This window comes from Clarias gariepinus, chromosome 16, assembly GCF_024256425.1.
Source record: "Clarias gariepinus isolate MV-2021 ecotype Netherlands chromosome 16, CGAR_prim_01v2, whole genome shotgun sequence".
Lineage (NCBI taxonomy): Eukaryota > Metazoa > Chordata > Actinopteri > Siluriformes > Clariidae > Clarias > Clarias gariepinus.
Window position 1 is genome coordinate 936,773 of NC_071115.1, and position 26,700 is coordinate 963,472.

At 42.2% G+C, this 26,700-nt stretch overlaps 2 protein-coding genes across 6 annotated transcripts in view; one reads left to right on the forward strand and one right to left on the reverse strand.

Annotated features, from left to right (window-relative positions):
• On the reverse strand, positions 1-6,202 carry clec19a (C-type lectin domain containing 19A). The gene is made up of 5 exons (XM_053514177.1): positions 6,062-6,202; positions 3,138-3,315; positions 2,506-2,599; positions 759-891; positions 1-636 (listed from the first exon to the last, which is right to left on the reverse strand). The coding sequence occupies exons 1-5, from the start codon at positions 6,147-6,149 to the stop codon at positions 560-562; spliced, it is 570 nt and encodes a 189-aa protein (XP_053370152.1). The 5' UTR covers positions 6,150-6,202; the 3' UTR covers positions 1-559.
• A 4,583-nt stretch (positions 6,203-10,785) lies between these two features.
• Positions 10,786-26,700, forward strand: part of smg1 (SMG1 nonsense mediated mRNA decay associated PI3K related kinase) — a 33,724-nt gene continuing 17,809 nt past the window's right edge. Inside the window, exons 1-26 of one of the 5 annotated variants that reach the window (XM_053515201.1) lie at positions 10,786-11,026; positions 13,885-14,063; positions 15,089-15,241; positions 16,389-16,525; positions 16,614-16,672; positions 17,488-17,701; positions 18,988-19,113; positions 19,208-19,280; positions 19,609-19,706; positions 19,851-20,024; positions 20,326-20,547; positions 21,366-21,467; positions 21,558-21,827; positions 21,911-22,041; positions 22,121-22,282; positions 22,402-22,520; positions 23,388-23,475; positions 23,567-23,668; positions 23,758-23,901; positions 23,995-24,194; positions 24,943-25,139; positions 25,227-25,388; positions 25,467-25,621; positions 26,001-26,146; positions 26,284-26,488; positions 26,591-26,700. In XM_053515201.1, coding sequence (XP_053371176.1) covers positions 10,950-11,026; positions 13,885-14,063; positions 15,089-15,241; positions 16,389-16,525; positions 16,614-16,672; positions 17,488-17,701; positions 18,988-19,113; positions 19,208-19,280; positions 19,609-19,706; positions 19,851-20,024; positions 20,326-20,547; positions 21,366-21,467; positions 21,558-21,827; positions 21,911-22,041; positions 22,121-22,282; positions 22,402-22,520; positions 23,388-23,475; positions 23,567-23,668; positions 23,758-23,901; positions 23,995-24,194; positions 24,943-25,139; positions 25,227-25,388; positions 25,467-25,621; positions 26,001-26,146; positions 26,284-26,488; positions 26,591-26,700 — 3,805 coding nt within the window. In that variant the 5' untranslated portion in view covers positions 10,786-10,949. The remainder of the gene's footprint in view (positions 11,027-13,884; positions 14,064-15,088; positions 15,242-16,388; positions 16,526-16,613; positions 16,673-17,487; positions 17,702-18,987; positions 19,114-19,207; positions 19,281-19,608; positions 19,707-19,850; positions 20,025-20,325; positions 20,548-21,365; positions 21,468-21,557; positions 21,828-21,910; positions 22,042-22,120; positions 22,283-22,401; positions 22,521-23,387; positions 23,476-23,566; positions 23,669-23,757; positions 23,902-23,994; positions 24,195-24,942; positions 25,140-25,226; positions 25,389-25,466; positions 25,622-26,000; positions 26,147-26,283; positions 26,489-26,590) is intronic. The other 4 variants (XM_053515202.1, XM_053515203.1, XM_053515204.1 and 1 more) reach the window with 4 other exon arrangements.

The following is a 26,700-nucleotide window of genomic DNA, read 5'->3' on the forward strand; positions in this document are numbered from 1 at the left end:
TTAAAGTTAGATGTTCCTCTTTATTTTAAATGGTTAAAGTGATGAAGGTTGGTGGTGTTAGCATCATGTCGAAGCGCTCGTGACTGAACCGAACTCAGATTTAGTACCTTTTTTTAGTGTGTGTGTGTTTTGACCTCAGGGTTCCACTGATTATTTATACTGAAGGCCAGTGACACTTTAATCCCATGTCATATCTGACTTGGTTACTTTAGAGCTAATGAGATTCACAGTAAAGGGGGTGAATACTTATGCACATTTTTCTTGTTTCTATTAGTAAATCATTTTCACAAACTTTACTGATGCAGTATTACATAGTGGGGATTTTTTTGAATTTCAGTTTCAGATTATAATGAAACATACCAGGGAGACTTCGAGGGGGTAAATACTTATGCAAGGTGTGTGTGTGTGTGTGTGTGTGTGTGTGTGTGTAAGAGGGAGAGAGATGACTCACTAGTATAAATGAAGCCCAGATGGACATTGCTCTCAGCAGCAGTGTGTGTGTGTGTGTGTGTGTGTGTGTGTGAAGGCCATGTCTCAGTAATGAGCTCAGTGTAGGACGTTACTGCTCCAGTATGGGGATTTTACACACAAAAGGAAAAGTCTTGTCACAGCTGTTGTCATTCCAGGACCGGAGTGCTGAAGAGAAGAAATACACACACACACACACACACACACATACACACCTGTGAATTTTGTGCTAAAGGTGTGTGTGTGTGTGTGTGTGTGAGAGAGAGAGAGAGAGAGAGAGAGAGACTTACCGCTGTTCTGTCTGTACCAGATCTCCACACAGTCCTCGTCCTCAGAGATCCGGTGGATCCCGTCATCCGGCTGGTTCCCGTCCCAGTAGCTGTACTCATACGGTGATCCATCCGTCCACTCCATGGTGCCCTCCTGCACACACACACACACACACACACACAAGGCTAAAGCAAGCGGAAAAAAACACCGCCGTGTGTTTTATAGCGTCTCATTTTTTTTATTTTTAAAGTTCGATGTAGTCGAAAGTGTCATTTTAAATATTAACTGAGACGTATAGCAGTAAGACAGTCTCTACCTCAAGGGGGCGCCGTGATGGTCGTATGATTTTAAACCAAAACCGTGTGTGAAGATCTGTGAGGACTTAGAGTGTGTGTGTGTGTGTGTGTGTGTGTGTGTTCTACAGCAGGATCACAGAGCCCCTCGATCCACACAGCTCTAAATCATCCACATCACGACTTCCTCTAAAGCCCCAGCACTAATCCCGCCTGTTTATTCCCCCCTGCGTCCCGCGCTAATCAAACAGACATGTCCAGAAGGGTTTATACCACACACTGGGTCTTTACACCGCCTGTTAGCTTAGCTTAGCTTAGCCTGAAGCTCACTTAAAATCTGCTATCAAGATTTACTTAAAAGTAGGGAATTACAGCTGGCTAACACGCTACTAAACCTGGTTAGGAGTTTTATTAGACAGTAAAGTGTGAGTGTGTGTTGGTTTATATAATAAACAGTACAACCGTTAGCATAGTAATTAGCCTAATGGAGAGTAAATAATGATTAGAAAAGGAATTCGCCTAAATTGCTACTGACATTAGCTACAAAATCTGGTATAACAGTTAGATAGTTTTTGATATCTCGGTAGCAAAAATAGCTACTTATTTACACACTAGGTTAATGATAGCATAGTGTTAGCTTTCTGATACGTGAATTAAGCTACTGGTTTATATATTAATTTGCGTTATTAGCATTAATGTAGTCTGACTGATTTCAAATCACTTAATTGTTGCATTAAATGTGCATAATGCTTTGAACAACAATTAGCGATTAACAATTAGAAGTTAGCAAAAAAATGTAAGGTTAGCATGAAGTTCATAATAAACATTGCTTTGTGGCAATATAGAAGTGTTTGTTTGTCTAATGTCATAATATGCTAAATATGTAGCATAATTATTGCTATCTTGCTTGTGATTTTGATTAATAATTAGCCGATTGTTTAAATCATTTGCAAGTGAAAATGTTGCTAGCAGTAGCTTTGGTTTTACACATTAGCATAGCATAGTAATTAGCCCAGTATTATTTATTTATTATTTATTTATAGTTAACTATAATAGCCCAGTTATAAATCGCTTTGTTATATAAATAATGTGTTGGTAACACGGGGGAAAATTTAGTAATTTTCCAGTTTACACAAAATAATACTTAACCCCGTGTTAGCAAACCAGTTATTAAACCTGACTAGCGCGCTACTGAAGTCAGTTAGCTTCTGCTTTTGGCAGATCTTGGTGTGTTAGAGATACAGTAGCAACGTCCAAAATTATATGACATGACCAAAAAGAGGTAGGAAATAAAGAAAAATGAACCTCAAGGGTTGCCATGTCTCAGAATTATAACCGTGTGTAACTATAATGAGTGACCCAAGTGTACAGGGATGTATAAAGACAAATCTTAAATATATGGCAAATCTGAGACTATTTGCTGTATCCCAGGAGAAATGTCCAGGGGGATGTCCAAGCCACGCCGAGGTCTCACCTGTCTCCGGTCGTGCAGGCCGATCCAGATGTCCCTGGGTATCCCCGGCACGCGGCTGTTCACCAGATCGTACACGAACACGTTCTCCTCCCAGCTGAGTGTGAACACAGACAGGGTAGTGAGCTGTATAAGCTGTCTGCTACCTGTGTGTTACGTGTGTGTTACCTGTGTGTTACCTGTGTGTTACGTGTGTGTGTCTGTGTGTTACCTGTGTGTGTCTGTGTGTTACCTGTGTGTCTGTGTGTTACCTGTGTGTTACCTGTGTGTTACGTGTGTGTGTCTGTGTGTTACGTGTGTGTGTCTGTGTGTTACCTGTGTGTGTCTGTGTGTTACCTGTGTGTCTGTGTGTTACCTGTGTGTTACCTGTGTGTCTGTGTGTTACCTGTGTGTGTCTGTGTGATACCTGTGTGTGTCTGTGTGTTACCTGTGTGATACCTGTGTGTGTCTGTGTGTTACCTGTGTGTTACCTGTGTGTTACCTGTGTGTTACCTGTGTGTCTGTGTATTACCTGTGTGTCTTTGTGTTACCTGTGTGTGTCTGTGTGTTACCTGTGTGTTACCTGTGTGTTACCTGTGTGTCTGTGTGTTACCTGTGTGTTACCTGTTTGTTACCTGTGTGTGTCTGTGTGTTACCTGTGTATGGAGGCGAGTTTTCCTGACCGGTGACCGTTAGAGAACTCTGCGCAGTACAGGTCAGCCTCGGCCCACGTGCGGTTCAGGGGAAAGAAGCGGTAGCAGTTCCCTTCGAACTCGGTCCAGAAGAGCGGGCAGACGGCGGGCTGACCCGAGTCCGGGAGCTGCAGGGGCAGAGCTGCAGAACGGCGAAGGGTCACAGAGAGGGAAACTATGGCTCTGACTTCATCTACATTTATATCCACAAGAACCAAGTTCTAATCAGGATCTCTAACTCCTGTTCTGTCCTTTAGAAAAAGACTCTTATCTTAATATATTTACATTTATGAATGCTGTTTGGACTTTCACACACTACTTTCTAGACCATTAAAAAGGTCTGTGAAGCCAATTAGCCCTTAGAAATGTCTTATTTTGCTTCTGAGTCTGTTACAACACACATTTAGACATTCACACTGCATGTTACGGTTCCTCCGCTGCATTTTGCTCCTGCTTTAATGTTTTTTTAACAATATGAAAATTCACAATATGTGGTTAACTAGCTAATAACTAATACTAATAAAACTAATACTTTAACAACATTCAAATTATTAAATTTTTATTTTTAATGACTTGCTTGCAGTCTATAACATGGGCTTCAGATTTTCTTTTTTTATGATTTTCACAGAATTGCGATAGCTGTGATTTGTTTAAAACGCTTTGTTGAACAAGTTTGAGTAAATAAACAAAAACTGACGTTTTCAATTAACTAAAATTCATGACTCGTGAAAGGATGTTCTAAGTGTGAGATATGTTAAGTACTGTAATGAGTATACCGTGGAACCTTGTATAACGTTCCAGAAGCAGCTCATATTTCAAAACACTCGTAAACCAAAGCGAATTCCCCCATAAGAAATAATGGAAACTTAAATTATTTGTTCTAGAAACAAAAAAAAATAAATACATAAATATAATTATATACTGACACACTAACAAAAACACTGCTGTAAAATAAAAATAAAAATTAACCTGCACTTTACCTTTGAAAAGAATCGCGACAGAGAATCTGTGTAGAGCAGAGAGAAAGAGTGGGTGTGTGTCTGTGAAGGCGAAAGTAGGAGGGTTCTGTTTGTGTGTGTGTGTGTGTGTGTGGCACAGTGTCCAATGATGTCTGCACACAGACACAAAGAGCAGGCTGATACAGAGAAAGACAATAGCTCCTTAACCTCTCTAAACAGACTTGCTTTTGCTTTACACACGCACACACACGTGTGTGATAATAAACAGTACATGTGTGCTGTACACACACACGCATACAACTCTCGCAAACCGCGTTACTCACAATCTGAGGTTCCACTGTACTTAAAGCTGAGGTTTAGTTATACTGTAGTGAGATGCGATGCTTAACAATGGCTACGTAGGTCTTAGTAATGTTTCGTGTGAAACTTTTACAATGAAGTATCTAATGTCACTTCCTTAAAATGTGTTTCATATACAGATAAAGTTCTGTGCAAAAGTTTGTAAGTTTTAAGTAAAAAGTTTTTTGTAAAAACCCCTAACCCTAACCCTTTGTTAGATGTGTTTATTATATGATGTCATTATTAAGTCAGTACAACATTAGAAAAAAGAAAGAGCTTTATTGCCAAGTGTGTGTGTGTGTGTGTGTGTGTGCGCACATAGAAGGAATTTGTTTTGGTGACAGAAATTTCCAGATACGACAAAAAAACGAAAGGTTTCTGGGTTTCCCTGCATAAAAAAAGAATCAGGTGTGAAAGTCCTCAGAAGGTCTGCTCATGGTCCTGCAGGATGTCCAGTAAAACTAAGCAGCTTGTTTTCTTATGAAACTGCACACACACACACACACACACACACACTGTACCTGAGACTATATTTTAAGTAAAGGCTCGTCACACCAATTATTGACGTTGTTTTATTAGTTACTGTTTACTGCTTTTTATAGAATTCATGCAATAATAAAAATAAATATTAAATAATAAAAAAGCATGTACATGAAATAAATAAATCAGTGTGACACAGACTCTGGATGGATGATTGAGACACAGAGGACACACAGAAGATGCAAAGTTAATATAATGGATTATATATGATGTTTATTTGCGTTTATTTGAACCTGACAATCCGCCCCATCACCGTGCGCTTACTGGAGTCTCAGTCTGAACTGGTACAGTGCAGTGAGAAATAATCAGGAAATAATACGGATTCATAAACACTGAGCAGAGCTTTTACGCTCCGAGCTTCTGAGTTTAACACACATTATTATTATTTTATTATTTATTCTAATCACACAGGTGACAATATACATACATCCTCTATAGTTATATTAAATCATGCATTACAGAACGAAACCATCTTTGAGGAGCTCGAGGTTATCAGAGTGTATTGTATTTGCCTTAGATTGGATTTTAGATCAATAACTTGTCCAAGTTTATTCCATTTTATCATTACTTGTTAACTGTACCACTTATAATTATGTAATATGTTTCTCATCTGGACCAAAGACTAATAAAGCAGAAACTTCATTTTAGTGTATAGGTGTATAGGAATACAGATATTTGTGTGTGTGTGTGAGAGACGCAAGTGTCACGCTCAGATGTCAGGTTTCGCGCTCATGATATTTTCACATCCTTTATGAAGCGTTCTCATACCGTACACGTCTCTACACGGTGAGTCAGAAGAACTGAGCTGTTTATCCTGGAACATTAGGATTGTGGAGTAAAAACTGGTCTCTGGGAGAAGCTCGAGCTTTTCTTCTCTTCCTCCTGAAGAATGTCAGAGTGTAAACTCCCCTAATGCTGCAAGCCGTTCTCTAACTGAGTCCTGAACTCTACACATTCTCATGCAGAAGAGACGGGATTTTAAAGAGGAAAGAAGAGCGATAAGAGAAAGTGTAGGAGTGACAGGAGAAGATGGCGAGGAGTCAGACTCACCCCGAGTGATCTTCATGCTGGTGGAAGGAAGAGCCCAGAGAGGCACGCTGCAGAGACACAGGGCCAAGAACAGTCCACACCAGAGCATTTTCACACACTGCAGTCTGAACAAGTGTGTGTGTGTGTGTGTGCACGTAACACGGCTGTGGGGAGACTGGGATCGGTCAGAGGGTGGGTAAGACTCCCATAAAATCCCTCGCCAGACTCTTCCTACTTGGACAGAGAGAGACAGAGAAAGAGAGAGAGAGAGAGAGAGAGAGAGAGAGAAAGAGAGAGAGTAGACAGGTAGAGAAAGAGACAAACAGTCAAACATGAAGAGAGTACCGGAGAGAGAGAGAGACAGAAAAGAGAAAGGGAGAGATTAATATCTTTTGAAAATTGAGTTGTATTCCCTGTGCAGTGTTTTTTAACAAAAAATAATAATTAATACCCCTGACCTTAGTGGCCTTTGTCCTCATGTCACCTCTCTGATCTGACCCAATCAAATCTGAGACGTGAGCTGATCTGAGCACCGAACACTCCTCCTTTTACTGAACATGGAGGGAAAGACCCCCTGATTCCTGCGTTCCTTCCTTGACTTACACATCTCCAGTGAGCGCTCTGTGGTGCTCCGGGTGGCATCGGGTCCGGACCGCGTCCCGGGACACACTGGGACCGATGAGGGAACACAGCCTGGAGGGGAACACCTTACTAACAGGGTAGAAGGGGCTGTAGAGATCTAAAGAATGAGGGTGTTTGTTTTCTGTTCCTTTACATCATCCCGTGGCTGATCTGCCTGCAGGACGTTTCCAGAAATATCTAATATCAGTTGCGCAGACCGAGCACAGAAATAGAGCCTCACTGCTGGTGTGGTCGTGTGCAGCTGGACAGGCGATCCAAACATGAGAGGAAAGTGCTTCGAGCAGCATTGCGTAAAAATTCCTGCATTTGGGAATGAAACATGTGACCAATATGATTGGAATTTTTGGTCAGATGGTCCCTCAACCACGACTCATCCTTAGTTCCACATGTTGCTCTCTGTTCTGTAACTTGCTCAATGTTACAATCATATTTATTTGTCTATTCATCATCATGTATGCTTATCTGCATTAACCTACAGCACCCCAGTCTTACACCACCGCTGTCACTTTCAACAGCAATAACACTGAACTGTACATCTCACGCTTCTGTAGTCTATCCACTAGTGTGGTCAGTCCACTACACATGACTGATGATCTGTAATCACTACATGTTATTGTTTATTATGTTACTGTCCTTGTTTCTAGTTGTTGGAAATTTGTTTCAGGATCAATAAAATATCTATCTATCTATCTATCTATCTATCTATCTATCAATATATCTATCTCATTTTCCTCATTGTGTGCGTATGCAAGCAAAACGGTTACATATGTCTCTGCGTGGACTACTGTATCTTCCCTGCAGGTTTCAGAATTTTTTGCAATATTACATATAAATGAGTGTATATATCCAGGCTGTGTAAAGTTCACTTTTATTCTGCACAAGTTATTCTAACTAAATCTGTGCAGATTTTCTTGTGACAAATTTTACATTTGCACCAGTTTGTATTCAGGCTGCACACGTTTCTACTGTACGTCTCAGTGACGAGGTCGTGTGTAGATGACAATCGCTTATAGTAAAACAGTACATACAGCTTGTGTGAGGTCTTCACCCTGACCAGGAAAAAGCTCATGCTGAAGCTATACTGAAGAGAAAGGAATAAAAAAAAATAATAATCATCAAACACTGCCACCATGTCGATTTGAAATGCTTTGTACTTCAACAAACACACTCAGAAAATCATTTGACTGTGACAGGGTCTTAGGAAAGATAATGATGAGCCGTTCCTCCTCCAGTCCTCTGTCTCACACGCCATTGTGCTGCTGTCAGCTTTATCTGGAGCCCTGCAGAGTCCCGACGCTATTAAAGGCCATGGATCTGTCCTTATCTCTCCAAGGAGCCATTCCTGACAAAGTGAGGGACAGGACACACAGATATGAGTCATTCTGCAGCCACTTACAGACCCAGAGCTCTAAAATAAACCGCACTATGATGACATTCCAGGAGGCATGAGAGTGCTCGAGACGATAGAAGCGACTGTCTGACCACGGGGAGACGCCGCAACGAAACTGTCATATGTGCCATTATTGGTAAAACCGTACATTAGAGCGACATTTAAACAAACCTGTCACAAATGCAGAAACACGCAGGAAATTTATCAGCTGCTCTTCATTTACGTTAATTAAAACGGAAAAAAAACCTCAAACCTTAAATTCATCAGTCTGGCTAGAAAACATTTGCTCGCTGCCTCCAAACCTCCAGGGGGCAGCATGGTTTTTTAAATGTGCAGATGTCAATATAAAAGAAAACATTTTAATATAACTTGGCAAAAAGAGTTTGTGTATCAGGCACTCCCAGGGCGCCCCCTTGTGGCTCAAATATAGTATAGGCATTAAGACAAGGCATCATATCTACAGCTAGCTATTAGTCTTATCTAGTGTTAGCTATTAGCTTTTATTTAGAGTTAGCTCTTATTTAAAGTTATTATTTAGTATTAGCTAAAACTTTGAGTTAGCTATTAGATAACATTGTGAGTTAGATAGTATCTACTGTAGTATCCAGTTTATCTAGAATTAGCTAGTGACATAAATGTATTAGTGTCTTAAGCTAGCCATTATCTATAGCTAGCTCCTGTCTGGTGTTAGCTAATGCCTGGTGCTAGCTGGAGGTGGGCAGGAACTTTTTCTAGAGTACTTTTTCTTTGTTACTGTACGTAAGTATATATTTCACTGGTCTGTACATTACTTAAGTAGTTTTATTAGAAGATACTTTTTACTTATAAGATACTTTTTACACTCAAAAATAGTAAATAGCAAATATCTGTAACGTTACTTCACTACATCCCGCAGGGCGTGGCGTTACCTAACCACGGTGCTGTGTGGTATTTGAAGCAGGAATTTTCACCACCTGCTGACTATTATGTGTAATTGTGTGACTTAACTTTCCTTTAAGACACGCCTCATAATGCAACAGGTCCTTAAAATCAGAAGTGGAGCCGGTCGCAGACCGCAATCAGGAATATAAGTCTTATAATACACTACATTTCATACTTAATTTAAAAGTAAGTACTTTTGTTATTTTACTTGAGTACACAAGTTAGCCTTCTACTTACATTTAGGCATTTGGCAGACACCCTTATCTAGAGCGACTTGACTCAAACTGTAGTCCAACGTCTTAACCACTGAGCTATAACCACTGAATATAGGATAAAGCGGTATAGATGACGATGAGTGAGTGTATAATAAAGTGCTCCCTTATCTAAGATAATTAAAACAAATTACTGCATATAAAAATAATATAATTAGTGTTATGGGTGTGAGCCTGAGTGTTCTAAAACAACCCTAAATAAAAAACTTCATTTGCATTTACTCACACCCATTGATTGATGTGTTATTGTACAGTTGTAACAACCACACAATGCGCTGAAGTGATGTGTATGAATCATGTGTGCTTTTTTTAATATATATATTCCTGCTGTTTTTTTCCCCACAGTGAATGAGTTCTTTATACTGTTTATGGTGTGGTGCTGTTGCCTAGCATCATGATGTGGAAGTCAGACAAAGAGCAGCATCAGGGACACTGAGAAGGTCGATGCTCTGGAATGATTTTTGTTTATCTGTGAGGAGATCGGAGCGACTCTGACCTGCAGAGCTCAGGACCTTAGGACCCGAGGAGGAGAGAAGGACAGGAAGTCAAGATCCTCTCCTGATCTGTCTGCACGCTGAGGGTTTAGTGCATGCTACCATCTTGTGGCGGCAGATACAGAACTATAAAGCAGATCTGTGGGCGTGGCATTAGTAAAAATATTTAACTCCATGATAGATTATTTAATTATTATCTAGTTCATAGTTTATGTTTAAAATATAAAGAATGTGGGATTAAATACATCCATCCATCTTCAACCGCTTATCCAAAGTCGGGTCACGGGGGTAGCAGGGAACCCCAAACTTCCCTTTCCCCAGCCACCATCAGCTATGGTAATCCCGAGGCGTTCAAAGGCTAGTGTGGAGATATAATCTCTCCATCTAGTCCTTGGTCTTCCCCGTGGTCTCCTTCCAGCTGGACGTACCAAGAACACCTTCCTAGGGAGGCGTCCTGGAGACATCCTTACTAGATGCCCAAACCACCTCAATTGACTACTCTGAGTTTCTCACGGATGACCGAGCTTCTCATCCTATCACTAAGAGAAAAGCCAGATACCTTTCTGAGAAAACCCATTTTGGCTGCTTGTATTTGCAATCTTGTCCTTTTGGTCATAACCCAACGCTCATGACTATAGGTGAGGGTTGGAAGGTTGAAAGACCTGCAGATTAGGCTAAATGGAGATCCCAAATTGACAGTGGTGTGTCAGAAATCAAACCTTGGACAGGTGAAGCCCTGGGAAAATCCCCAGCTGGAGCTCTTATGATGTGTGGAGCCCCCACTGCCAGTAGGTTGTTATAAAACACCACATACACAGACAATAAGGCAAGTAACGAAACATGTCCACTTTTTTTTTTTAAATTGTGATTCATTATTTTAAGCAAATTATTAAGAGTTCTGTAACAAATCTATATTCAGCAATATTAGCACTGAGGCGCGGAGGTGCACAAACTCGGTCTGACCGCTAGGTGTCACTGCTGCGGCGCGGTGAAGCGTGTACACATGACCGCAGAAATAGAGGGGAGGGTCAGGCCGCATTGCTCGCACTTTTGAAACACGGCGCTGTTACTTTGGTGTTTGATTCGCGTTTTAACAGTTTATGACTCGGTTCAGATTAAACTCTGAGTTTGGGCGGATTCTGTAGACGGTTCCCCGTGCTGAAGCGGGTCATGCAGTCCTGGCGAAGGTAATGAGCCGCAAAGCCCTCGGGTCTCGGCTTAGCAGCGCCCAGAAACTGCACCGGAACTGGAATGACTGGCAGCCCAGGTTGGTGTCGCTCCGTCAGCGGGCATGTGTCTAGGAAAGCGCGGGGATTCACCGAGGCCTAGTTTTATTTTAGAATTGACAGCGTTCCCCCTGAGCGAAGTCAATATAACGCGTTACTTTTGGTACAAGCTGTTTGATATTACATAACTCCACATTCATTTGGTTAAAATATTACTTAAATATTTTAATTGCGAGCTATAAAACGAACAATATGTATAGCGATGTACCCCCCCCCCCCAAATCAAGGTTAGCCTGTTAGCTAGCATTGAGAAAACCGTCTATCTTGTGTCAAAATTGGCACACGATATTGTTTCCTATTATACGAAACCGTTATTTTTATCGTTATTAATAAAACATATTATCGGAATGTGTAGTAGCCCACACTGTTTCCGCGGTTAAGAGTAAAAACCTGCCTGGTCTGTTGGGTTGTGTTCTAAACTCAACCACACTTACTCACTCAAGTGCACTACTTAGGGAGTCACTTTACTTTCGCGCGCACTCGGGTCTAGTCGACTATGTTTAAAAATCGATGTATTTGCGGCACTTCCGCTCTCTCTACACCGCTGTGTTTTAATGAAAGTTAATTTATTAAAGTAAATGTTCAATACACTTATTGATATAGGGAAAAGAAAAGTCCGAGCTAAATTCAGTCAGTTTTAGTTATTGTTTAGTATAGTTAATTAATGGACCCCTTATTGTGAACTAGTGATTAAAATCATTGTAAAGTAATGCAAGCGAACGCTAGCGTGTCTTGCTAGCTTATTAGCAGAGCTAGCATTACTGTATTTATTACCTGTTTACGCGTTTTGTTCAAATGCTAACTTCTAATGAATATAAAATGTTTTAACAAATGCATTTTTGTGAATAATTCTAATGACTAAACTAAGCGTTTTTAAATGATTCACCTACATTAGGCTAAGCTAGCTGGTTATGTGGCGCGTGCAGGTTGAGTTAGCTTCAGCTAGCTGTCAGGCTGACGGGGGCTCGCGAGACGAGCAGTTAGCTGGTTACCTGTGTAACTGTCTGATTGTATACACGTTGAATTAAATATTATACTATAATTGTAATATAACTTCTTTTGCGTTAACATATCGAACGCTTCTTAAATATCGGTTTCTTTAGTCAGGAAGCTAGAGCTATAAATTAAACACACAGACAGCTAGCATGCTAGTTCGCTATTGTTTATGGCAGTAATGTTGGCTAAGCTAACTTGTTTTTATTTACAAAACTAAAGAAATAAAGCGATTCTGATTGTTATTACTGCTGATTAAGCTGTTAAGATTTTTAGATAAGGTAACTTGATTAAATAACTGAGTTTCCTGGTGTTTGGTGCTGAAGTTTGTGAGTTCTGTGGAGAAATCTGTTCAAGATAATTAAAGGTGATGATGAGGAGGGTGAGGTGTGTGTGTGTGTGTGTGTGTGACCTCAGGTGAGGAGTGTGTTCTGCTGTTTGGGATTTTCTTTAGTTTCACTTCATCAGTAAAGTGTGTTTTTGGGGAAGTCCTAAGTGCAAAAGTTTTCATACCCTTACACATTGACTGTACCTTTCCCTCTTTTCCTCTCTCTCTCTTTCTCTCTCTTGCGCTCTCTCTCTCTTGTTTTTGCTCTTTATTTCCCTCAGTTCTTTCTCTCTTCTCTCATCACTTTGTGTGCTTGTTCTGTTTTTTTACTTTTATCCTAAAATTCTCATCTATAAAGTAATTTTTATATATGGTCTTCATCTGTCTTTCTTTATTCTTGTTTTTTCTTCTTGTTTTTTTTGTGCTTCTACTCATTCTTTCCTCGTTCTCATCTCCTTTCCTCTTTCAGTAAAATACAGCGCAACCTCGGCATACGGATGCGCTGCATTTCGAGTTCTCCCATAAGAATTGGAATTTTGCTAGAAATATGCATCGGCGTACGAAGCATTTTTTTTTGCCGCCTTAGTCGTGTGTACGTCCAGGAGCCTCAAAACTTGTTTGCGTGAGTGGAAAGCCAAGCGATGCAACTTAACTAAGTTTACGGGTTTTATTTTCCAGCCAGTGAAAACTGTTTTAAAAGAATTAACCCACAATACCAACGTCGCCTTCAGTTCTTGGTTCTTCTAGCGTGTTTTTTTTTTTTCTTCTTTTTTTCTCTTTTTAATATTAGTTGATGTATTTTTGTGTGGCTGGAACGGATAATAATTTTTTATTTTATATTGCAATACATCTTAAAAACTCGCCAGCAGAATGAATTAAATTTGTATGCCGAGGTTCACTCACATTTGGTCTTTGGTGTTTTTTTTCCTTAATCCCAGTTACCTGGGTTTTTTTTTTTTCTTTTTCGTAGGTTTTTCATCTATCAATCCTTATTTCTACCGTTTATCTTTTTCTACCCTTTTTCCTGTTTTCCTTTATTATAATTTTTTTTAGCTAGTTAGTTTTCTGGCAGCTTTTCTTTACTCTTTTGCTTATATCACCTTTATGTCTTTTTCTACTAAAGTAATTATTTTATTTGTTTTGGCTTTCTTTTTAAAGTTTTTTATTTTTCGGCATCTCGGGTGTACCTGCTCAACCTCTGATTGTTAACACTAACACTGGAGACTTCTTCCTTACATGTAACTTAAATGTCTGATTTGTTTATTTATTTATTCGTTTTTATACAGAAATTCTCTCATCATTATTTGTCCCCGTGTGTTTCTATAACTGTTGGAGCTGTCGTTATATTGAAAACCAGCTGATCAATTCTAATCAGAATTGCTGTGTGGTGTGACCCGGGGTAGAGACGATGTGGGACCGGGCGTTTTTTGCTGTCACACGTTACTGAACTCTGTGTGTGGGACGAAGTGTATTTAAACTCGCACCCTGACCTAGTGTGTTTGTTTGTGTGTGTTTCAGAGGCGACAGCACGTCAGCCAGCCAGGAAGGTGTAAAGTGCAGCGTCTCCAGAGAGCACAGCAGTTCAGCAGCTGTTTACGAGCCTGCGCACTCCGAGCAGCCGGGAACGCCGCCGCTGCACCATGACACCTACGCCACTCACAGCTCACTGGAAGAAGGAGGTGTGTGTGAGTGTGTGTGTACGTACCCACATCTCACTCGGATTAGTGGAGTCAATCAGCTCAAAACTCCTCAACTGCAAACTCATATTTTAAACATACGGTTGTGCTGATATTCAAGTTGTCTCTCTTATATTTTATATATTTTAGTGATCAGTGCTGTTTATAAAAAGGTTTTGAGAAATTTCCGAGAAAGGAAATTGCCCATTAATTCTGTAAATGTTTTAACAAATAAGTAGATAAGCAAATGAACACTGTAAATTAATTACCATTCATAATCATTTGTTTAAATGTTAATTTATAGATTATCTGAGGGATTTATTGTGTTTAACTTCACTAATATGTTCTGTAAAAATAAACTTTATATAAATTCATAAATATGGTGTTAATGCATTAGTTAATCTCGTAAGAAGGCAATTAGAACTGAACCTCAATAAAAATGTACCAACATGAATTTAATTATTGCAACAATTTTCTGAATGCGCATTATATAGTTTACAAATAATAATAAAAAAGATATTTAATTATAATTATTTTACATACACACCTGGACTATTTTTGTCCAGTTTAAATTTTTTAACACCATTCGATTTTAAGATGTATCGCTCTAGCTGCTTATTTGTGTTTATTAAATTGATTTAATTGACACACTTTGATTGCCTTCTTAAGTAAAAGCTTTAGTTTCTTCCTAAAATATTTGAAGTCTCGTCCGACCCAGACGTCTGGGTTTGTAGAGCATGCGACCCGGTAGACACTCGCTCGTCCTGAATGTTGGTGCTAACACACTTAAGTAGTGTGAGGAGACGTAGGACGGGTACTTTTCCCCGTCGTCATGGTGACGTTTTGTGGCGTTACGGTGAGAGTCCGATGGTCATCTTGTGTGACGGTGAAACCTGTAGGAGCGGCTGCTCAGAGAAAATGAAAGTGAAATTTCTGCAGTGTACGTAAACCACCGAAACGACTCGGGTGTGTACAACAGGCTCTGATCATCCCTGTGTGTGTGTGTGTGTGTGTGTGTGTGTGTGTGTGTGTGTGACAAACTGCAGGTGTGTATGACGCTGATGGAGGCCACAGTGAAAATACATTTGGTTGGAAGTCGCTGGGGCAAGAGTTGAGGATCAACGATGTGACGGTGGATTTATCAAGTTTTCAGCATGGACATCGTGCTTTAGCTGCTAAGGACATGAGGAAATCACAGGGTGGGTGTGAACACACACACGTGCAGAAACACTCTGTAGACGTGACCATATATAAACACCAAGTGTGTCAAGTAGACTAGAAACCACACACACAGATCTGTGACACTGTGATGTTCTCCTGGGGACAGAACCTTGGGTTCTATATAACGATTTAAACCAATAGTTAAATTCAAAAGTGTTTAAAATACGTACATGAAATAGAATGATATAAAATGCATTGTGTGTGTGTGGTGTAAGAAGAAATAACACAGTAAAGAGTATAATAGAACTTAATCTGTACCGTGGAGAGTTTAGATAATTTACACAACTTAATACTTAATAAAAATTTATACAACTTAATAATACAGATTATTAATAGGGAAATGACTTGGGTAATAAAACGGGTGGATATTTACTGCACTCCAGCTTATAGGTGTGATAAGTTAAGGGAGTGTTATTTTAATTACCTTTTTAGGGTAAAACGTTGTACGTGTCTCATGCCTCCCCTAATATATACCCTCCGCCCCCCTTCCCTGGAGTCTTTGGTGTGTGTGTGTGTGTGTGTGTGTGTGTGTAATACGACTGTTAGGAAGCGCACCCCAGTAGTGATGTCATAACCTTTTGTAAATCCGCAGTGTGTGATCCTTTCTGCACAGTTCTGTCGCTTGATGTTCTCAGTTTGTACAGAGACAGAGAGACGCTAAGCTACAGCTAAGACGTGCTGCTGCTGCGTACGTGTTGAGGCGTCCACGCTTCTACGTTTTAGTTTTATAATTACGTTATTATTAATGTTTTGCTCTGAACTCTATTATAACCTAATGGGGTCATGTGTATCAGGTCACATGTCACCCAAATGTGTGTCATGTGACTATTTGCTCCTTTACCAAATGACTTTAATAAAGATTAGTTGGCAGAATTAAGACTGAGCAAGACTAAAGTTTGGTGGATTTTTTTACATTCCCTTAGTGAATATTATACAGTATGATCTAAATGTATACAATTAATAAAAAATTAATGATTATACAGAGATTCCATGTGCAGTGAATATCGTCTTGAGTCGTCCCATCATTACCACCGTGTAGAGAACTGACGAGCCTCTCATTTTATTTCTGTCGCTGTCTCTCTCTCTCTCTCTCTCTCTCTCTCTCTCTCTCTCTCTCTCTCTCAGACCGACCGCAGGCTCATTCTGATGAGTCTCGGCTCGCCAATCTTCTGCGGAGGGTGTCGCGGGAGGACGACCGGGACCGCAGACTGGCTACCTTGAAACAAATGAGGGAACTTATCGTGCACTCGGAAAACAAGGTGGTAAGTTTTGGCGCCCATCCATCATTTGTAGTCTTTTAAATGGGTGTGTTTGATTGTATCTCATTGTTTTTTTTTTTGTTTGTTACAGGTCCTGGTTAAACAGTTGGATACCATTTTGAGCACCCTGAATGACATTTTGAATGAAAGGTTGGTGTGTGTGTGTCTACACTCTGGACTTAAAGTACCCTCGCACTGTAATTTCTGGTTTAGATTCGACAGAAATGGGTCATATGATGGTGTAAGTGGTGGTCCTTAGAAAAAAAAATCTAAGTATAAGTTAGGGAAAACTAAGAATAGCAAAACTTGCTAATGACACTCTGCACATAGCGAGTGAGTTAAAATGTTTAAATGGCTTCTGAAAGAAAAACTTAAGCTTCTACTGGGGGGAAAAATCTGCCACAGCGAGGTTTTATCTGTGCAACTTTTACACACTTGTCAGCACTGACGGACCACATAGTAGTAATTTACTAAAGGCTTTCTTTTAAGAAATATTATAATTAATGATATTATTATTATTATTATTATTATTAATGCATCAAATCAAAAGTTTTTATAGAGAAAATCTCGAGCATTATTTCCTGTGGTCTCTGCTTTGTGTCAGTAAATTGATAATTGAGTTGAAATAACACAGAACTGTTAATATGTACATTTCTCACTGCTGCGGGGACGTTTCACACCCACATGTCAGTTAAATGTCCTGATAAACGACTACACAATGACACGGGTAGCAGTCGCCCTCTACATCTCCTGTGTTCCACTCGCAGGTTCATCTATATTTAAATATAATCCTTAAGGTGCTGTTTTCTTCCCCCCCTATAAATCCTTGTGCAGATTCCTTTCTCAGGCTTTCCTCTATCACAATCGTGTACGTCAACTTGATTTATCGTGTCCTTGATCGCTCGGATCGGTCTTTAACCGTGGAGATGGTGTATGTGTTAAAGAAACAATGTTTGTCCTTACAGCAGTAAACTCCTCCATGAGCTGCGACAGGAAGCGGCCTGCTGCCTGGGTTTGCTCTGCGCCGCCCTCAGCTACGAGGCCGAGAAGATCTTCAAGTGGATGTTTATGAAGTTCAGCGGCTGCAGTAAGGACGAGGTGAAGCTGCTCTACCTGGTGGCCGTGTACAAGGCTCTGGAGACGGCGGGGGAGAAGAAGGCGTTCTCGCCGGTCATGCAGGTACTGTGTAGCTCAGGGGACGTGTCCGATGTCCTGGCGACACCGAGACAGACTTAAATGAAGGCTCTTTCACAGTGTGGTGCTGTTCATCCTCATCTGCTGTATGGAAAGGAAGAATTTAGGAGAGCAGAAATCGTAGCATAAGTCTCTAGTGAGACACATTATTGAGGAATCTACAAACTCTCTCCTTATTCTCAGCTTATTTTTATTTAATGTCTTTTTCTTGTAACTTAATTAGTAGTTGATATAAACAAATGTAGTGTTTATGTGGATCAGTATGATGTGGGAGGAATTCTGTGAATTATGGGTAAGGTTGGAGTTTGCATGGAATTGCCCATTACGTGTTAATAGATGTGTGAGATGTACTGCAGTGCAGCAGATACCAATATTTACAATTATATACAATATGTTCAGTGTGTAAATGAATGTATAAATGTCTAAAGTCCAGTGGATTGTGTGTGTGTGTGGGAGAAATGAGTCAGCCTCACCCGTTTCAACGAATCAGTCCGGTAGCACGATAATAGAAAAGCTGTTCTGGTGGTGAATAATCCTAATTTCAGAAAATCCTTAACAAAAGAGTTTACAGTCCAATACAGTGGAAAACAGCTCTGAGACAAAATGTGGTCCAGGATTCGACACAGGATTCACATGGTAGTGTGTAGAAAGGGGACAGAGATTTACTCAAGTGTATTGCATTTACATTTACATTTAGGCATTTGGCAGACGCTCTTATCCAGAGCGACTTACAAAAAGTGCTTTAATGTTTACAACATTGGATACATACTTACACTGGGTTAACTAGGTTAATAACTAAGTACCATTAGTCCAACACAACTGAGGTGGGGTTTTTTTTTTTTTTTTTTTTTTTCGGGGGGAGGGGGGTTAGTCCAAGTACTGGAGAAACAGATGCGTCTTGAGTCGTCGTTTAAAGATAGTCAAAGTCTCTGATGTACGGACATCTAGAGGAAGTTCATTCCACCATCTAGGTGCCAGAACAGAAAAGAGCCTGGATGAATGCCGCCCTCGATCCCTGTATTGTTATTCTTTACATTGTATGACTTACGAAAATCCGTCTTACGAACATGCTCCCAGAACTTGTGTGCAAGTCGGGGACTAGCTGTGTGAACATTTCTGATATGAGGCGTTTCTGCTTGCTGTGAAGTTTTATTTAATCCGCTGCAAATATCAGAAGACTCATTTCCTCCAGGTTTAAGGTTTAAGTGGGTTTCTCATTTTATCCATCTTTTGTGAGAGAGGTTTATGTTTGGACGTCCTCTCCTGTGCAGTTGGTGATGAGCAGCCTCCAGTCCATCCTGGAGAACCTGGACACCCCGGAGCTGCTGTGTCAGAGTGTGAAGTGCATCCTGCTGGTGGCGCGCTGCTACCCGCACGTCTTCAGTACCAACTTCAGAGTAAGCAGCGTCTGTATACACACACACACACGCTGCTTTATCCTCCTGTTCGGTCACACTGAGACTTTTTACTGACTGACTCTGGTTTGTTTAGGACACGGTGGACATCCTGGTGGGGTGGCACATCGATCACACACAGAAACAGGCTCTCACTCTGCAGGTGTCGGGTAAGAGGAGTGTGTGTGGGAGATAATAATAATAATATAATTATGTATATATTCTTTCATTTTATATAATGTTCATAAGATTCACATCATCTTAGACTTTTAACTAAATGTCTTACTCCTTTTTATTTTATATATTTATTTATTTAGTCATTTATTACTTTTTTTATACTGTTCTCTCTCTCTCTCTACTCCTGTTATTTTCTTGTGCCTTTGGCGATATGAATGTAAATATTAGTCAGGCCTATAAAGCACCTTTAGATCTTGAGAGATGGAGGGGGGGCGGCTGCAGGTTCTGTTTTTATTTATTAAGTTGTGTGTTTTCTGACAGGCTGGTTACAGAGTCTGGAACAGTTCTGGGTGGCTGATCTGGCCTTTTCTACGACGTTGTTGGGTCAGTTTCTGGAGGACATGGAGGCGTACGCAGAGGTAACGCTTTCAGAAATATCACACCTCTCCACACGGCAGGAACCATCTTTGGAGTTTGGATTAATGTTAACTTTTAGATGATGATCTCATCAGAGTGTGAGCGATGGTACAAAATGTATGTATTTTGTGTCGTCTTATCATCAGGACCTGAGCCACGTGGTGTCTGGAGAGGCCGTGGACGAGGACGTCCCCCCACCCGCCGTGTCTCTGCCCAAACTGGCGGCTCTGCTGCGCGTCTTCAGCACGGTGGTGCGCAGCATCGGGGAGCGCTTCAACCCCATCCGGGGCCCGCCCATCACCGAGGCGTACGTCACCGACGTGAGTACAGAGTCAGAGCAGTGATGAGACGTGACCTGGTGAAAATGAGATGTTAAGATGATGAGTGGAACAACACAAAGCTGAATGTTTCTAGCTATATGGATGGATTCTATCATCACTGATCATCTATATCAAAGGAAGGAAAAAAGGATGATTGTAGCTCTCTGTAATTTATTCATCACTTCTCACTCAGATGGAGAGAGAGTCTTTAGAAAGCTAGAAAGTTTAAATTTTCATGCTAATTATTCAGTTAAAACTAAATATTGTTTATCATCTAATTCATTTTCTCTCTCTCTCTCAGGTGTTAAACCGCGTGTTGACGTGCATCACCACGGCTAAGCAGGTTTACTTCTCGGAGGCCGTGCTGACGGCGGGGAACGAGTGTGTGTGCGTGCTGCTGACCAGCATGGACTCGAGCAGTCAGCTGAGCGGAGCGGTGATCTCCTACGGACTGGACCAGCTGGAGAGCTGCCGGTCGTGTAGCGCCGAGTACAGCATGGCCGTCCTGAACCTGCTCACGCTGGTGAGGGTCCCAACCCTGCATCCTCTCTAACACCAACCTGTCAGCATGGGGTTATAGTTATGTCCTATTCACACGGGACCTCGTGTGATTTAGACCTCCCCCACGTCTGAGTTTCACGTGTGGCGCCTTCGCACGTGATAAGTGAAGCCAGTGATTTTATGCCACATGCGCGACGTCATTTATGGTGGAATTTGTATTTTACAAATCATAGACATGCTGATTCACACGGGATCAAGATCACAGACAAACTCAGCAATTATTATAAATCACACAAGCTCCCTAGATAACACTAATCCCCTGGGAATAGGACATAAGAGCAGCTTTTAAAGCTTTAAAGGTGAAGCAAAGCAGTCTGGAATTGCTTAGATGTTTGTTGAGTCTCCTGATAAACTTCTCATAAATGATCCTCGTCTTTTCCTTTCCTTTTACGTTTCATGACGGGATGTCAAACTAATGTGGTCTAAGAAGAATAAAACAGGCGGAGCACACTCCTGAAATGTTAAATGTTTTTAATTTTACATATTTATTAATATCAGCTGCTTGAACGACACCAGAACATTCTAAAATAAATAAACAAAGATGTGTACTGCCAAGTTTTATATATTTGTATTTACACAATTTATTATTAAATTGTAATTTATTTATTATTTATTGTTAGCTTACGTTTTAAATTCTTTTTTACATTTTTTTTTCACACTTTTTATATCATAGTTTGGCGTACAACCCTTTCAATGGGTTACTTACTACTCATACTTGACTGTTGTGACTCAAAAAAAATAGAATTTGTATATAATTATAAAATGTTTGTTTGTGTGCAGATTGTTGATCAGATAAACACCAAGCTTCCCGCTACATTTGTAGAAAAGCTGCTGTCTCCGAACTCCCAGCTCCTCGAGCTGCGCTTCCACAGAGAGAGAGAGGTACGGATCACGCGGTGATCACACGGTCCACGGTGATAACGCTGGTGTCTGAGTGTGTTCTGAGCCCCTCCTCTCTCTTCTGCGTGACAGGTGATGGTTGCGGCCCACTCCGTGTACCAGGCGGTGCTGAGCCTAAAGAACATCCCCATCCTGGAGGCGGCGTACAAGCTGGTGCTGGGGGAAATGGGCTGCGCCGTCAACAGCCTGCTGGCGCCGCTGGGTCTCCCGCCGGCGTGTCCGTCCATCCAGCACACGGCGTTCGCCCAGCTGCAGCTCCGTCCCGACCGAGCCGAGTTCGTCCTCATCTTCAACCTCAGCACGCTCACCACCATCGGCAACACCAAGAACTCCCTGATCGGGGTGCGTGCGCGTTTTTAAGACCACGGTGACGCTGCGGTCCTGTGGGCGGGGTTTTAATGTGTGCTAACGTTCCTCTGTTCCAGATGTGGGCGCTCTCTCCCACCGTGTTCGCGCTCCTCAGCCAGAACCTGGTGTTGGTTCACAACGAGCTGGCCGTGCACTACCCTGCGGTCCAGTACGCCGTCCTCTACACACTCTACTCACACTGCACCAGGTACACACACACACACACACACACACACCTGTAACCCCCTCGCTCTACTCACACACAGTTTCCTTTCTCCCTGAGACAGACACGACCACTTCATCTCCAGCAGCCTCAGCTCCTCAAGCCCCTCCCTCTTTGATGGTGCGGTCATCAGCACGGTTACCACGGCAACCAAAAAGCATTTTAGCACACTTCTTAGTCTGTTGGGGTCGCTCCTGAGTAAGGACCATCTAAACCCTGAGGCCAGGTATTTCTCACACTCACACACACACACACACACACACACACACACACACACACACACACCTATCTGTCAGTCTCTCTCCGTCTTGTTCTTAGTATAGATGTTTCTTGTTGTTTTTCCAGGAAGCTGCTGCTCACCTGGTCCCTGGAAGTCTGTGTGATGATGAAGAAATCTGAGACGTACTCCCCGCTCTTCTCCTTGCCCTCCTTTCAAAGGTTCTGTAAAGGAATTCTCTCAAATGGTGAGTGAGAATAATTCGCTGCGTAGGAGCCGGAACACTACGGCACAAAGTTCAAACTGTCAACAAAAGACAAAAAATATACTTTTATACAAATAGCAACCATGTGATAAAATCTGTTAGCAAGACTTATTATCACAGCACAAAGACTGAGGCAGAGAAGGTTGGTTGGTTGGTTTCAGATTTTGTATTGTGTGCGCCCTGTGATGGGCGGGCATCTCACCCAGGGTGTACCTCGCCTTCCTCATGAGTTTCCTCAACACCCCCTCCCCCTGTGTAGGATTAGCTCTATCTCATAGTGTTAACATTCAGATATAAAATAGTTATAAGTAAGTGCATTTTGTGTAAGCCATTCAGTTTGTTTTTTAAAGTAGCCAGTGCCAAGAGGAATCATAAATTAAGGTTAAATAAGTTTTTAGTATCTATTTTATTTCTATTTATACACTTAAACATTTTTTTATAAAATGTACAGCACCGTATCTTCTCTTGAAAGCATGAAACAAAACCTACATTGTTTACAAAACCTCAAGCTGGGCCAAATACATCAGTGAAAACCCTGAACAGACAGACAGCTTTAGGATTAAAAACTTGACAGTTTTATATGTATGGATTTTACTTAATTCACATGACTTTCCTAAATGTTTTTTTATATATGTGTGTGTAAGAAATATGATTTTAGTGTTGGAAATTATATAAATGCAGAATGATTATCTGCATTTACATTATATTCTGTTGGACAATGTGTTTTACAATATGAAATTTTGAAATTTAAGAATTCTCCACTGAAATTAAATTCATATGCTGAAGTACCGCTGTATTTATTATGCATTGTTTTTTTGTTTTGTTTTTTTCTCTCTCTCCTCCCCACAGCGTTGCATGAAGACCCCACTGTGTGTCTCCAAACCTGCAGCAGTCTCCAGGTCCTGTCCTCATCCCTCCCCATGGAGCTCTTGCAGAGGTCAGAGGTCACACTCTAACAGAAAAAAAAACAATATTGTTAGAAACCAGTGTTGTGTAGTCTCAACCTGTGTGTGTATGTGTGTGTGCAGGTGTGTGGATGTGTGCCGGGTGCAGTTGGTCCACTCGACTGTCCGAGTCCGACAGGCCTTCGGGAAGCTCCTGAGGTCCGTCCCACTGCACGTGGCCCTGAGGTGAGTGACCTCCTGAACTGTGTGTGTGAGATCAGAGCACTGAGATCAGATCTAAGGTTGTGTGTGTGTGTGTTTTGGGCGTTCCCCAGCAGTAACCGCAGCTCCTCTGAGATTCATGAGATTTCTCTCGCCATCCGACGGCACATGAGCAAAGCGCCGAGCAACACCTTCCACCCGCAGGACTTCTCCGACCTCATCAGCTTCATTCTGTATGGAACCGTCCACCGCGGGGGGTGAGACACGCACGCACGCACACACACACGTGTATTCTGTGTGTGTAGTAGTAGTAGTAGTACTGACTGGTTTATTTTGTCTGTGTGTGTCAGTAAGGAGCCGTGGTTGGAGCGGTTGTACCACAGCTGTCAGCGGTTGGAGAAGCGCGAGTGTGCGGTGGTGCCGCGGTCTCTGCTGAAGACGGAGGCGGTGCTGTGGCAGTGGGCCGTGTGGGAAGCTGCTCAGTTCACCGTCCTCTCCAAACTGCGCACACCTCTGGGACGAGCCCAGGACACGTTCCAAACCATCGAAGGTCAGCACAAGCACGCACACACACACACACGCGCACACACTCTAACTGCTCAGTGTTATTGTGGCTTGTTTTGTTTTTGTAAACAGTGATCAGAATTTGCTGTTAAGGCAAAGTTTTGTTGTTTATTCATGTTAAGGACAGACTCGCTACAGTTTTGCTCACTTTCTGGTCTTTCTGAAGATGAGATTTAGATAAATTTTAGAGTGCTCATAGGGTGATGTCGGAGAAGTAAAATAGATAGGGTGAGTCAAAATTTATCCGCACTCCCATGGTGATTTATTAAAGTTTTTTTTTGTTTTGGTGGTCTGACGTTTCAGCACCAGGTACACCAACTCATGGTAGAGCGTACACAAGTGTTTGTATATCTGTTAACAAAGTGTGGAGCGATACTCTAAGGATGGTGGACGGTTCATAAAGAGAATCGTGACTGGTGAATTCCTAAGCTGGAGTGTGGAGAACTTTTTGACTCATCCATGTACAGGCACCAGAACAAAATCCTTTTTGTTTGTGAAATAACGCACAAAAACACAAGGGACTCGTACACACACTGTTTTATTAACTGTACTGGACGGACATCTTTCACTCGCTGATCTTAACCTGGATCCTTATGACCTCATTAAAGAAAGTGGAGCCGAGACCTGAACATTAATGTTAAAGTCTGTATTTGTGTTTTATCGGGACTTGATCAATCGTTCCTTATTTGTCTAGCAGGGACACTGACGTGTGTGTGTGTGTGTGTGTGTTGTAGGGATGATCCGCAGTCTGGCGGCTCACAGTCTGAACAGCGAGCAGGAGTTGAGTCAGTGGAGTGGAGGAGAGAGTGATGAAGGTCACCACACCAACCAGCTCCGCCTCGCTCTGCTGCTGCAGTTCCTCGAGAACCTCGAGAAGCTCATGTACAACGCTTACGAAGGCTGCGCCAACGCCCTCACCGCCCCGCCCAAGGTAACACCCACTCACACCTGTGTTTAAATAACTCACGTTTTGGTTCTGTTCTGACGCCTCACCCCCTCACCCCATCCTGTTCTCCAGGGCATCAGGACCTTCTTCTACACCAACCGTCAGACGTGTCAGGATTGGCTGACGAGGATCCGTCTGGCTCTGATGAGGGTGGGGCTTATGTCCGGCCAGCCGGCCGTCACCATCCGCCACGGCTTCGACCTGCTCACGGAGATCAAGAACAGCAGCTCACAGGTCCGTCTCACACCGCTTCCGTCTCACTCACACACGCGCGCACACACGCACACTCTTCTGACGGTGCTGTTCCTGCAGGGTCCTGAGATGGAGGTTCCCATCACCATGCTGGTGGAGGCGCTGTGTGAGCTGCGCTGTCCTGAGGCCATCCAGGGTCTGGCGGCGTGGAGCCTCACCCACATGGGGAAGAGCCTGGCCTGGGTGGGCTCTGTGGCGCTGCAGGCCGAGGGGAAGTGAGTCACACCTGACCAATCACGCTTCAGTACACACACTCATCATAGTCTTATCATTGGTTCTGTATGATTCTACCTCCTTTAGGCCCTAAAAATACTAGTTTCATTTTGCACAAAGTGTAGATTCCACACAATTATTTGGAATGTGAGAAGTTTGTTCCGCGTTTTATTTAGTTATAATAATACTTTATTAAAATGATCTACATTAACCCTTTGATACTATAAGTTAATTGGGGCAGGAGGGGGGGAGTCCAAAACATTTACACTGTGCAACATTTTTAGATAGGAAAATGTTTTACTGTGATGGACTGCTGGTTGCTCTGTACAGGGGCTTCTGCTTAATAAGGCAAATGTAAACACTTCCGTGTGTGTGTCCTAGGTTTGAGAAGGCAGCTCTGGAGTACCAGGAGCAGCTGTGTGCCGTCACTGGGGTCGACTGCTCCATCAAGGGCTTCGACAGATCCCTACTGAAGCTCTCCAACTCATCCACAGGCAACAGCTCCAGTCCTAAACACACAGCAAACGGTGAGGAAACGTCCTGTTGGGGTACAGCCTCCGAGGGAGCGGGGCAAGGAGTCGCTGATCAGGCATGTTTATTTCACTCTTAAATCTGTTAAATTTTCGTCCTTTCTCTCTCTCTCTCTCTCTCTCTCTCTCTGTAGGAGATGTTAAGAAGACTGTTCTGTTGAAGTCCAGCGAGTGTTCCCCCGAGGTCCTGAACTTCTTGGCCAATAAGGCGTGTGAGTGTTACGTGTCTCTGAGCGACTGGGCCTCGGTGCAGGAGTGGCAGGCCAGCATGATGGCGCTTAAAAAGAACAGCAACAGCTCGGCCACCGTCAACCTCAAGACCGACTTTAACTACATCAAGTGAGCAACGCTCTTACACTGTGTGTGTACCAGGTTTAAACGGGACGTCCTCCGCATTCTCATCTCTGTGTGTGTGTGTGTGTGTGTGTGTGTGTGTGTTAGAGCTCTGAGCAGGTTTGAGGATGGAGATTTCCCAGAGTGCCGTGCACAATTGGAGCTGCTTCCTGGAGAAGATTATGGCCTCCTTAACTCCAACACGAAGGACAAACTCG

Excerpts from the sequence above, each read along its gene's own strand:
- clec19a (XM_053514177.1), bottom strand. The coding sequence starts at position 6,149 with ATGCTCTGGTGTGGACTGTTCTTGGCCCTGTGTCTCTGCAGCGTGCCT. Across the intron at positions 3,316-6,061 it reads CAGCATGAAGATCACTCGGG|CTCTGCCCCTGCAGCTCCCG; the intron begins GTGAGTCTGACT and ends GCCGTTCTGCAG. Across the intron at positions 637-758 it reads CTGGTACAGACAGAACAGCG|CACTCCGGTCCTGGAATGAC; the intron begins GTAAGTCTCTCT and ends TCTTCTCTTCAG.